Genomic DNA, 13,619 nt, shown 5'->3' with positions numbered 1-13,619 from the left:
TCACCTCCAGATCTCCAGGACCTTCCCAACTTGGAGTTGGCAACACTACTTCAGGCTGCCAATCTCTTGTAAAAATGACCCCCCACCAAGCATCCACCACCCATCCCAAGACAGAGAAGATGTCTTCTGCAGTGGGTGTGAGATACTCACCTATTTCACCGGCTGAGGTAATTCCGGGGTCACTGTGGGATCGCAGCAAAGGACAACAGGCCGGAGGGAGCCGGCAGGAAGCCTCGCTGCTCCGGCGTTGCTGCCGCCCAGGGCCTTTGCGTCCTGGTAGTGAGCTCTTGGCCTTGACCCGCACCTCAGGGAAACAGGGTCCCACACTGTGGCCTAGGCCTTCCAGGCGGTGGCAGCTGTGGGTCAGGGTACTGCCCACCTCGATCAAGCCCTCGTAGCCTGTGCTGGGCGTCGAGCAGGAGTAGGAGCGTTCTCCACGGAGACGCGGCTGTGGCATCTCCTCAAAAGGGCCCTGCAGGGTGGGGCTCTGAGGATGCAGGCCACATTGGCCACAGTCCACGCTCAGACAGTAGTCAGCCCGGCTGCGCTGAATGGAGCGGAAGAGTACATAGTCCACCGAGCGCACGGACCCGCCCGTCTCTAGCAGGCACGAGTCCTCCGAAGGGCTGCTGTCGCCAGGGATATCTACGATTTCTGACATAACCAAGGAGCCGCTGTCCATGGAAACAGCTGCAAGAGAGGAAGACAAAAAGAGAAAGAGAAAGAGAGAGAGGATGGGAGCAGGGGAGAGATGGGCCAGCAAGCCAAAAAGCATTGAGTCTCAGTGGGCCACGAGGCTAGCGCCAGTATTATTTAGAGACTTAGGAACAGAGCCCTGAGCCAGAAAGGGCCCTGTTGTACTAGTTTTCTGCTTGCAGAGAGTGCTCGCATAGAGAAACGTCGTATTTTGTGTCCCCTCACAAACACCTGCTTTGGAAGTGTTACAGCCCAGACACAAGGGCATTACCTCAACAAGGATTAGCTAGGCTTCTCAGCCTCCAGGTGTTGACAGATTTCTTAGAATTACAGAGATCAGTTCCTATGGAGAAAATGGCTGCTTTGGAGGAGGGACCCTATGGCATTATACTCAGCGGAGGTCCCCCCTACCCTAAACTCTGCCCTCCCCAGGCTCCACCCCCCAAATTTATATTTTTATTTATTTATTTGACTTATAGTCCGCTCTCCCCGCAATGCAGGATAGGAGCGGACCACAACCCGATTAAATCCAATAAACAATAAATAACATTTAGCTAAAGCAATTTAAAACTGGCAGCAAAATTTAAACAGACAGCGGATTTCACAGTCCTGCAAGATCATTGGGTCTACGGAGGCTAAGACACAGCAATGAGCTAAAAACCCAGAATTTCCCATCCTGGAGCTCGCGACGCTCATTAGCCTACATGGTAGCTTGTATGGCACCAAAAACATGTGCTCCCCCCCCCCCCCCAACATATACATACACCTTATCCATAATGTCTAGGGCAACTTATGTTGTCCTGACATCACAACTGCCATGCCACATTATCCCAGCGGGTGGAAGACCTTGCTGCATCATACCACAGCTAAGAACAGCTGCTGTTTTAAGATTTAAAGTATCCTGTCATTGGCCCCTTTATGCTCGTCTCAGAGTCCTGGATCTTTCCCCTACCCCCCTACATGGCTCTCTTCTCCTCCCTTTTATGCTCACGACAACCCTACGGAGTGGGTTAGGACGAGTGAGAGACAGGGACCAGCTCAGCTCCCTCAATGAACTTCCAGGCAAAGGAGGGGCATTCTACCTAGCCCTCCTACCTAGCCCTAGGCCATAAGTGACCCCCCTAAACCCTTCTAGCTCTCAAATGCTTACATTTGCCAGGTCCTTCCTGGCAATCGGGGCTCTTTACTGCTTTATCTTTCAGCTCGAGCTAGTGAGCGTGCTGGGGTGGAGAGGAATGAGGTCACTTCCGGTGCAACAGGAAGCAACGTCATCACACCAGGGCCAATTTTTAAAGAATCACCCTTGATGCAATACCATTGCTTCCATTAAGCACGCATGGCCTTTTTATAATAAAAACAACAACAACATTCGATTTATATACCGCCCTTCAGGACAACTTAATGCCCACTCAGAGCGGTTTACAAAGTATGTCATCATTATCCCCATAACAATAATCACCCTGTGAGGTAGGTGGGACTGAGAGAGCTCTGAGAGAGCTGCGACTGACCCAAGGTCACCCAGCTGGCTTCAAGTGGAGGAGTGGGGAATCAAACCTGGCTCTCCAGATTAGAGTCCTGCACTCATAACCACGACACCAAACTGGCTCTTTCTGGGCCTGTCTGGAAACACTGGGCAGTCTCCAGGGCCCTGCCTCCTCCCACCAATGGGCAGGAATCCCCAAGAGATTGTTTGCCATTGGTGGGCACTTAGGAACCCTACAAATACTGCCTACCACCAAAAAAAACCCCTTCCACCTATTCAGGAGGGGGAAAGCACCATGTATATTCCCAGATACACTCAGGGAAAGGGGCCAGAATTTTTGGACACCCATGTCTCACCCTTTTCACAAGCAAAGTCACAAAATCTACACTGTTCTTGTTTCAGGGGGTGGAATGCGTACATATCTTACCACCTCCACCCCTGGGTCCGTACCTTCACCACTAAGTACAACGGAAGGAATTTGGTTACAGGTGCAAGGGCCATGTGAGGTGTCTGTGAACTGTGAATCGAACAGCGTCACCTGCAAAACAGAAGCAGAGAATGTCTGTTTATATTGGAAAGAAAACACCCACCCATTGTATATCGGAGCCGCCCAGCCTGATCATAAAGAGTTAGATCTAGAGGTGAGCACGAATGGAAATACAAACCAAAGTTTGTCACGAACCGGGCTGTTTTTTTGGTTTGCGAACCAGCGGTTTGTCGGAGGGCATTTCTTATGAACTGCGACAAACCACAACGATTTTTAGGCCCGTTTGTTTGGTTCATTTTTCAGTTCATTACTACAGAAAGCCTGGCGCCGATCAATCAGTTTCCAGGGAGGATGGGCTTTCTACAGACCTTCTGCTGTCCCAGAAGTGATGTATTCACAAACCAAATGAACCGGTTTGCGAACAGGGCAATTTCCCAGGTGTCCACTAGAGACAGGCAAACTACCAGGAGTTTGCCCCATTGCCCACCGATCTCCCAGCAATCAACAGGACGTGGCAAGCCCCCTGGAGGTCATCCACCACTTGCAAGCACCCCGAGAACATGTGCAGTATGCACATTCTCAGGGGGGCGTGACAGTGTCACTTCCTAAAGTGATGTTATTGCCCCGGCCGCAGGCATGCTCCCACACTTTGCTGGGACCAAATTTGGCCTCAAACAGGCCAGAATTAGCCCCATGCAAAGTGCAGGAGCTCGCCGTGGCCAACACGATGACATCACTCTTGGAAGTGATGTCATCGCGCATGTGCTGGGAGCACATGTGCATAAGGAGGACCACACCAGGAGTGCCAGGTCCCCACCTCCTGCCAGAATGGTATAGGGACCTGGCAACCATACTAAGCACAGTTATACCATTCTAAGTCCATTGAAAGCAATAAGCTTACTATGGTGTAACTGTTTAGAAATGCACTGTGTATAATAATAGTACACTATTTAAGAATGCGTTTTCAATATTTGACTCAATGGTCCAAGTCCTGCTGTGCCTGTATGAGAGCATTTCTGTCCTAATAATGCGCTTTCTTTTGTTTACTACAGAATTTGTATTTTCTATTTTCAATATTCATTTTTTCCTTCCTCTGAAGGTTGTTTATCATATTTCATAACTATTACAAATAATGCAATTATATTGTTTAAATCATGCATTTTCTATTATTAAAGCAGTTAAATACGTTTACAGTGGTAAATATTGTGTGTTTTAATTTCCCCCAACATTTCCACCCTACTGAAAAACATCCCCCCCCTTTAAAATTTCCTCAGATGTTTCATCCATAATACAGATGTCACAACTAGATACAGTTAGTACAAATTGGAGTTCGTAAAATTAGCTGCAAATCCCACATCTGATTTGTAGCCATCCGACGAATCCCAGCTAGTTGTATTGATTCGGATGTCCAACATAACCAGGGTTTGATTAAACTAGGATTTAGTGTGACATCTGAACGTGGCCTGCTAAATCGGCTCTCATCGTGCACATCTCGCCCACACCTACCACTCCATGTTACCAGCTATGTACCCTGCAACCCCTGACAGCTTTCCTGCTTGAATCCAGTTGTAGAAAAAGCAGTGCTTGTGTCAGGTCTATGGATGACAGGCTATGGCAGATAGATCCCTGTACCCTCAACAGCAAGCACTCCATGGTCTTGGGTGAAAAGGCTTTATTCAAGGAATCAAATCATGTTCATAGATATGTCCACAGACTGATCAGAAGGTTGACAGGAATAACAAGACCTGTAAAAGTTATAGTTCTTATAGGTCCCAAGTATGCATCCCCCCTCCCAACAGGAAAACATAACTTTTGGCGCCAAGTTCTGAGAACTCCCTAAATAGTTTACATGATTCGTCTAGACAAAGGAGAGAGGCAACAGATTAAGAATGAAACACAGTATTCTTCTTTCCCCTGAGAACTAGCAGGTTTGCAAGGTCAGAGACACTGAGCTTCAAAGCACAAGAGACAAGACACTCTGAATACAGCAGGCCTGTGAATACAAGGCAAATTATGGCATCAGCAATATGATATCAAGACACAGCATAAAACAATGGTTCAGCACAAAACACTGGTTCACAGCAACACTTCAGCTGAAAAGAATGGCATGGATAGGTGATAGACATGACAGCTTGCCTTCTGCACAATCTCTTACCTGGCTGTCCCCATGGAGTCCCATAACAGCCTCATAACTTGGGGGGAAGTCCGTGGGGTACAGCGGCACAGGACTGTCCATGGAGCCGTTGTAAGTTATGCTGCCAAAGAAAAGAATCTTGTTATCAATGAAAGAGAAAATATGACCTCCTACTTTCCGCACCAGATGTTGGGGGATTTCAGTCAAGACAGAACAAATGGGCCCTCCTTAACTTGGCATAGAGTGTACAAATTATTCATTCACTCTGAGGTGTCATGAGAGAACAGTAGGCATGCCATTTGCCTGCTTATAGCAGGTAAACTCTTACTATGCCTCTTGTCCCCCGCACACTGAAGTGATGAGGGTAAATGGCAAGGGGAGTCAGTTCTGTTTGAAGATGCAGCGATGGAATTTGGCAACCTGAGTCAAAAAGACGAAGATCTGGAAGAGATGTTGTCATGTTGAGTGACACTCTAGGAATTTCCAAAATCTCTATGGTTTCTACCATAGAGATTTATAAAATTCCTAGAGCATTGTTCAATGCAGTGATAATTTTTTCCTATGCCCACCCCCCAAAGTCTCCTGGGGTGCCTGGAAATCCAGAGAGCAGGGACACAACCAGTCCAAGAGCCCCATCCAGTTCCAATAGCTATGAGGGACCAGACCAATAGAGTATCCAGTCTAGCGTCTTGTTTCACAGAGCAGGCAACCAGATGGCCAGGGAAGACCTACAAGCAGGACTCAGAGACCGAAGTCCACCCCACCCCTTGTAGTCCCTCAACACCAGCAGCTGGAGTATTGCTGCCTCTAAACACGGAGGTTTCATTTCATCATTGTGGTTAATTGCCCTTTATGAACCTGTCCTCAACGTCTAATTCTCTTTTAATGCTGACTATATCAGTCTCATCCTGTGGCAGTGAGTTATACAAGCCCATCACTGTAGCTGCATGAAGCAGTACTTCCTTTTGCCTTCCTGCTAGGCTTGCCAACCCCAAGATGGTAAATTCCTGAAGATGTCAAGGTGTAGCCTTGAGAAGGCAGGATTTGGGGCGGGGTGCTCAATGGGATATAATCTCGTAGAGTCCACCTTCCAAAATAGCTATTTTCTCCAGGGCATCTTATCTCTGTAGTCTTTAAATCAGCTGTAATTCCAAGAGACCTCCAGTCCCCTTTCAGAGCCTGGCAGCCCTACTTCCTGCCTATCCGCTTCCTTTGGTGCCTTTAAATTCTAGTATTCTAGGAGAGAGAAAGAAAGAGTTCTCTCTACTTTTTCCATCCCATGCCCAATTTTATAAACGTCACTACCCACTGGAGCCGGCTCTCCCCCTCGTAGCACTTCCTTTATGAGTCAGGTTGCCAAATTTAATCACTGGTCCCTACTCTTGGCATTGCAACACAACACACTCGATGTGCAGATATAAGCAGGCTTATCTCCATACTTCGTGAAGATCCTCAAAGGATTCTTACAGGCCAAATTGCGGAGCAACAAGATAAACACTTTCCCCCTTGGTCAGTTAGCAACCCTCTTCCTATCAGATAAGATTGTATCTAAACCAGACCAAAGGATTTCTAAGGATTCTCCGCCACTCTCACCCCGTTTCTCCTAAGCCTCTCTTAACCAGGCCCGGCACGTCCATAGAGGCAGTGCCGGCAGCCGCCTCGAGCACTAAACTCTGAAGGAGGCGCTGTGCTGGCCCCCGATGACCCCCCCGACCCGGAAGTGGGCCGCATCCCCGTTCGCCTCTCTGCCCCTTTGCTGCTGCTGCCTGCCTCGGCTCAGCTCCTGGCGAGCTGGGCGCCCAGGAGGCATGTCAGCAAGGAGAAAAGCGGGCCACCTCCCTGCCCCTTCGCCGCTGCCACCCACCTCAGGTGAGGGGGACGCTCCACAAGTGACGTCATCGCACGGGGCCAAAGCACACACGCACGAAAGGGGCGCAAGTAGGTATCTCGCCTCAGGTACCTCGGCCCTGCTCCTAACACACACACATAACACACACACACGTTCACAGGGGTGCCAGCCTTCAACTGGGACCTGGACATGTTGCATAATTTCAGCTGATCAACAGAAAGCAGTTCCCCCTGGAGGAGATGGCAGCTTTGGAGGGCAGACTCTATGGTATACCACAGAAACAGAAGTCCTAGATTGATAACACAGTCCCACTGAGCTCCCTCCCCTCCCCAGACACCGCCCCCAAATCTCCAGAAATTTCCCAGGATGGAACTGGCAATTTTACAAGTACATCGTACCTTTGCGCATCTGTCTCTGAGCTACAGGTGTACTCTGGAGGGTAGTATGGCGGTGGCGGTACCGGGGGTACAAATTCTTCTAGGTCCAGCATATTCTGGAGGAAAGTATCCGGGGGAGAGGTGCAGTCCAAGGTCACCGAGCTGGAGCGTGGAGGGGAGAGCTGGGAGGGAGAGATGGGGCAGAAAGTTGAGGGATAGGGGTTGATTGTTCCATTTTAGGTGCCCTGTTGAATTAGACAAGGAACACAGAAGCAGGGGGAAGAGATGCGCTCGAATGACACATACACAAAAAATAAGAATAAGGTGCAGGCAGTCTGGCAGAGGGATATTTCCAGAAGGGAAATGGAAGAGCTAACGAGTCAGAACATGAACAAATGACATCAAAAGCATGGGTACAGAAAGCCATAAAACAGAGAAGGGAAAATTCACATGTGCTTGGTTTTCATAATTGCATAGTTACAGACACCAATTAGTAGAAAAGTTCATTACAAGTACGTCCTTTTCCCGGGGGCGGGGGAGGGTTGTCATCAGTGCAAGCTTTTTCATTTTGAACGGGGTTTTTTGGCATGCGCTCTCAAGCCCTTTCTTTCATGCCATTCATACGATACTTGCAAGTAATTTCAGATAACATGCACGTGTCACAGGGAAACAGAAAATGGCACAAAAACTGTGGCTCCATTCGGACATAATGGAACGGAAAGGTTTAATTAGGCTAACTATGGTTATGAAGATTGTCTGTAAGCGGGTTGCTCCACTAACTACGGTTTACTCAAGAGTGCATCAAACTAGAATATGAAACCACAATTTTAAGCTGGTTTATTAGCAACTGTTCATCTTAGCTATAATTTGGCGTGATGTGTGAATGTGGACATTTGGGCTTAATCCTTTGCATATGCCCAACCCAAAGAGACACCGAGGGCCAGAGCAAAGGGGATGAAATGCATTTGTCGAGGCAAACCAGGATTTGAGCCATCGTCTGCAAACCAAACCCTGATTTCGGAAACCAACCCTAGTTAAAAGAAAACAGGGTTTTGTGTTACGTCTAAACTGAGGCAGGGATTCCCGGGTTCAATCCACACGAGGGAAAAGCAAAAACAAAGCAGTGATTTTTAAGTCTGCTCAGCAGGGATAAAAAGTTCAAAATCATCCTTTGCCTCAGAGTTTCTCTACACAAGACATCTGGCACACGTTCTTCAACTGTTGGGTGACGCAATGTATCCTGGGAACTGTAGTTTTAAAAAAGTCACGGGATCGCTGTGGAGAGGAAGGTTGAAAATACAAGCAAAATTAGGTTAGAAGCATTTTTCTAGTGTAGTTTATGGCCACAAGCCTTTAGCCTCCCCTTCCCCTCACTCTGTGTGGAATCTGCCAGGTCTTAAAGTAAAAGTTTTCAAAGATTGCTGGGGGAGAGGAACTTTGCAATTCTCTCCCTCATACTCTCTCTCTCTCTCACTCACTCACTCAGGGCCAAGCTATAAGTGACGAATGACACTTGAACAGCAAGTTGATTGAGTGGAGGGCAATTGAACAGGGAGAAATACACTTGCCGTTCAAGCATCATTCGTCACTTGTAGCTTGGCCCTGACTCACTCGCTTGCTCTCACTCTCGCTCATTCTCTCGCACTCGCTCTTGCGCTCGCTCTTGTACTCGCTCGCTCTCACTCGCTCTCTCGCACTCGCTCTTGTACTCGCTCGCTCTCGCTCTCGCTCTCGCTCTCGCTCGGTGGAATTGCAAAGTTGCTGTCCCCCAACGATCTTTGAAAACTTACTTTAAGACCTGGCAGTTTCCACCCAGAGTGAGGGGAAGGGGAGACTAAAGGCTTGCTAAACCCATAAACTAGACTAGAAAAAGGCTTCAAACCTAATTTTGTTTGTATTTTCAACCTTCCTCTCCACAGCGAGCCCAAGCGACTCTTTTAAAACTACAGTTCCCAGGAATCGTGTCACCTGACTCTTAAAGAACACGTGCTAGATGTCTTGTGTAGAGAGACTCTCTGCCAAGGCTCAGCCACCTATGCCAGAGACAATTATATTCTTCAAAGGCCCTCAACCAAGCAGAGCCAAAGTCTGTCACACTGCCAGGCAATGCTCGCCCTTCTAACCATTCAACACAGACTGAAAGTCTTCTGAGCAGAGTTCACATGGCTCGAAACATTCTGTACAACCCCTAGCGCATCTTGGACATTCAAAACTGTCCCGAAAAGAGTCCGTGAGGCAGGCTTTGAGAGAGAACTCACAGCATGGAGGATGTCAAAAGAGAAGATCTGGATGCAGCACATGAGGGCTGAAAGGGCACACACCAAGATGGAGAAAACGGTCAGGCCACAAACACTGAAGAGCAGGTCCTAGAAAAAAGCAGGCAGAGAGCTGGCATCAAGATGAGCTGCAAACCCAACGTTTGAGACACTGAATCAGTCTCTTGGTCCATCAAGGTCAATACTAACTACTCAGACTCTTCAGGGTCTCCACTGGAGGTTTCTCACATCACCTCTTTCCTGATACTTTAAACTGAAGATGCTGGAGGTTGGTTCTCAACATAAATACAACACAGCCAACCCGCAACAGCAATAACTGGCAAGAACACAATCTTCATGGCTTGTTAATTTGATAACTACAGTAGAGAACCTTGGTTTTGACTGTCCTAAATAAAGAGCATTAAGGTTAGCAAAGGACATCAGCAAGTCGGAGTTTATTCGTTTAAGACTCAGAGCCAAGCTACAAATGACGAATGACACTTGAACGGCAAGTGTATTTCTCCCTGTTCACTTGCCCTCCACTCAATCCACTTGCTGTTCAAGTGTCATTCGTCACTTGTAGCTTGGCCCTCAATCAGGACCAAGGTTCTCCCCCTCTTCCCCTCAATATAGAGCTAGAAAAGTCTGCATTCTGGTCAATTGGCACTTATTAAGACTGGAGGATTTATTGCGGCGTAACCTTTTGTGTCCTGGTCCAAAGCCCACTTCATCAGAAATGGGAAGCATCTCCTTAGCTGGCAGGCAGAGCATATCCTCTTTCCTTTTCTTTCAAGCTCCTTTGATGCCGTGATCTTGAGCAGCGGATAAGGAGTCTTTATTTCTTTAAGGAAAATACGGTGGAGAGATACTTGGCCAAAGCCAGCGTGATCCACCAGCAAACAAGAAACGATATTCTCTTTTGATACAGTAGGAGGTAGTTTAATTAAAATTGGAGCCATACACAGTTCACAGTAAAGATTTTAATGAGGGCATTCCAATATCATAGGGGACAAAGAGTCAACCTTTTTCAAGTCACATTGGCAAGGTCTATCTGAGTAAGGTACATTGCAGCATCTCTGAAGGAGCAGCATTCAGACGTGCGAGCGTAAATGCTCTGCAATAGTGAGGAACTGTTAGGAGTTTAATGAAGGCTGGGATTGTCGGAGATGGAAGGATTCCAAAGAACTGGGCGGAACAACAAGAGAATGCAAGAGAACCAGCTTGTGGCTAGTTCTAAGCCAAGCTCTAAAATATGGAAGATAAGAAAAGCGCAGTCGTTGGCAAGAAAACCATGTTTGTGGTTTTGCTGTATCAAAGAAATGTTTCAGGCGCTTTGTGGCTCCCACTGCTTACCATTTTTTCCTTTATACACATTTATCGGTCTACCAACTGAAGATACACTTCATGTCTCTGACAAGGCCCTTGGTCATTTTCACACTACTAATCTGCTTCTGTAACGTTGTGAAACGCCGCGCAAAAAACGCAGAAGATAGCGTCTTCTCGCGAGAGTTTGGTGCGACATCGTGAGAGTTTTGTGCGACATCGCGCAGAACTCTCGCAAGAAGACGCTATCTTCCGCGTTTTTTGCACAAAGTTTCGTAATGTTACGGAAGCAGGTTAGTAGTGTGAAAACGGCCAAGGTGTCCTCTACTTGGTGAAAACCTCCACCATCACAAATCTGTTAGTCTTTTTTTCTGCAGTTAACAAGGTTTCTAGTTCTTGTGACTTATGAAAGAATGCTTTCAAGGATCTGGGAAATGTTCGTTTGAAATTTCATTAAGCCAGGCAGATGTCTCTGGTCTTTTGCTTTTCCTCTGGTGTAAAATAGTAAAGAGCCCAGTAGCAACTTTAAGACCAACTTTATTGTAGCATAAGCTTTCGAGAGCCACAGCTCTCTTCATCAGCTGCATCTGACGAAGAGAGCTGTGTTTCTCGAAAGCTTATGCTACAATAAAGTTGGTTAGTCTTAAAGGTGCTACTGGACTCTTTACTATTTTTCTACTACAGACTAACACGGCTAACTCCTCTGGATCTATGCCCCTGGTGTAAAGTTAAGGGCAACATCAAAATCCACGCTCCAACTTCTTTTGTTGCATACTATCTGCTTTAGATTTCTACCAGCCACTCACCTTGAGAGCCTGGCGGGCTTTGGGGCAGTCTGGATTTGGGTATATGCCGATTGTCTCATGCATGCAGGAACTGAGAATGGGTGTGGAAGTCCCAGATCGTGGGAGGCAGCATAAGCATAGATCCTTTTGGGATGGAGCAGTCTGCTGTGGAAGAAACAAAGAAAGTTGCCATGTGACACTTCCCACGAAATCAGATGTCACATTATGCCTGGCCCCTGATGGTTTTGTGCATGCCTAATTGCTTCCCAGTTCTTTTATTTCACAGTTCCAAAGTATCATTGCTCTTTCCTGTTACTTAGATGTAATGCGTTACCTTTCACTGAAATGAAGGGCCATTTTAGTAGAGACTCTTCTGAGAAACATTTCTGTACTTATTGTAAAGGTCAAGTTGACTCAATTACCCTTATCTTTTTTAGTTTTACTTTCCCCCATATATTTCACTTCATAACCAATATATTATTACTCCCTAGACTGAACAGCTATAGAACATTTCAGAACAATAGAAATTAAAGATCTCACTGTCAGGTAAGATTTAAAAAGGGCACATGTGATTTAACCATATTTACCTATGCACCTATAACTTACTTATAAAATATTTCAACATATGGCTTGTGGGCTGTTAAGTCACAGGCAAAGGAAGGAATTGCTTCCCAGTTGCACTGCATCACGGGTTTTGTAGTGGACAGTAGTACATACTTGGCACGCACCATGGGAATAGGGAAGCCACTTATCCACTGGCTCCCAGTGGTTAGGCTCGCCCTCCCTCCACTTGCACTCTGGACCAGTGAGAAAAATGTTTTGGGGAACTCCCAGAGTATTGCCGATGTGCTAACGTCACATCCAGGTTGTCATCTCATGTTATGGGTAGGGCTGCCATCCTCCAGGTAGTGGCTGGAGATCTCCCGGAATTACAACTGGTCTCCAGGCCATAGAGATCAATTCACCTGGAGAAAACGGCTACTTTGGGGGGTTGACTCTATGGAATTATGCCATACCAAGGTCCTTTCCCTCCCCAAACCCCACTTTCTCCAGGTTCCTCCAGGTTCCCCCCCCCCCCCCCAGATCTCCAGGAATTTCCCAACTTGGAGCTGGCAACCATAGTTATGGGACATCATTTCTGCCTTAGCTCCACTCCTAAATCAATGGCTTGGCATCTTTGCACAGGAGTAATCACTGCAGGGGCGACGGGAGGTGATCCCAGAGCAGACAGGCTTCAAACCCTGTCGGAAATGCAGTGAGACGCTGGGCTTCGCCACATGGGTTTTCTCCTTAAGACAGCCTCCCCTGGGATTCCAGATCAGAAAGCCCTCTCTGCATCTTACCAGTTGACAGGAAGGCTCCAGGGATCTGACCAGCTGGGCATTTTGACAGGAGAGGACGGAGCCGGCAAGGCTAAGCATGATGCCCAGCACCGATAGAAGCGTGAAGAAGGTAATCTGGGAAGAGAGGAAGCTATTCAATCCATTTGGGATGATAAGGAAGGGGGGATTCATGGGTCAAAGTGTGTGTCTGGGACAGCAGTCCTCCCCGGTGGACAATCTGGGCTGGACCGCAAAACCAGAAAAAACTGGGAGGGGGAGATGTTAAGAGGTTCTTCAACAGCCACTTTTGCGAAGCACCTTTAGTCGGTAGTTTCTTGCCCTGTCCCCTTTCTGCCTTTCTTTCCTTGCCCGAGACCTTTGCTTCTCCAACTCTACTACACTTGCTCCAACTCTACCTTTGCTTCTCCAACTCTACTACACTTGCTCCAACTCTACCTTTGCTTCTCCAACTCTACTACACTTGCTCCAACTCTACCTTTGCTTCTCCAACTCTACTACACTTGCTCCAACTCTACCTTTGCTTCTCCAACTCTACTACACTTGCAGTGCAATCCTAAGAAGAGTTACTCCAGTCTAAGCCCACTGCTTTCAATGGGCTTAGACCGGAGTAACTCTTCTTAGGATTGTACTGTTGCCACCCCAAACAATTCCCTGTCCCTTAACCAATTCCACGCAAAAAAGGGGAAGGTCTCCACTAACATCAACACAACCAAGGCAAGAATTGCCAAAGACCAAAAACACTACCTGGTGTTATTCATCCTTAAACTATATTGTTTAAAGTGCAAGTGCTCTATCTGGTGTACAATTATAAAGACATTCAAGTACAATTAATATTGCTCAGTCCATTTGTTCACATTAGTCAAGGTAAGTCTGTAATTACAGTCAAA

General features: G+C 47.2%; 1 protein-coding gene across 1 annotated transcript in view; it reads right to left on the bottom strand.

Annotated features, from left to right (window-relative positions):
* ENTREP3 (endosomal transmembrane epsin interactor 3) overlaps positions 1–13,619 on the bottom strand; it is a 39,416-nt gene that overhangs the window by 18,152 nt on the left and 7,645 nt on the right. The window contains exons 3-8 of the mRNA XM_054973221.1: positions 12,733–12,846; positions 9,285–9,392; positions 7,048–7,208; positions 4,822–4,921; positions 2,630–2,717; positions 151–690 (exon numbers count right to left, since the gene is read on the bottom strand). Coding sequence (XP_054829196.1) covers positions 151–690; positions 2,630–2,717; positions 4,822–4,921; positions 7,048–7,208; positions 9,285–9,392; positions 12,733–12,846 — 1,111 coding nt within the window. The remainder of the gene's footprint in view (positions 1–150; positions 691–2,629; positions 2,718–4,821; positions 4,922–7,047; positions 7,209–9,284; positions 9,393–12,732; positions 12,847–13,619) is intronic.

The sequence above is a fragment of the Eublepharis macularius genome, chromosome 1, assembly GCF_028583425.1.
Source record: "Eublepharis macularius isolate TG4126 chromosome 1, MPM_Emac_v1.0, whole genome shotgun sequence".
In the NCBI taxonomy this organism is placed as follows: Eukaryota; Metazoa; Chordata; class Lepidosauria; order Squamata; family Eublepharidae; genus Eublepharis; species Eublepharis macularius.
The sequence above is the reverse complement of the archived record's forward strand: the minus strand, read 5'-3'. Positions and strand labels throughout refer to the sequence as shown.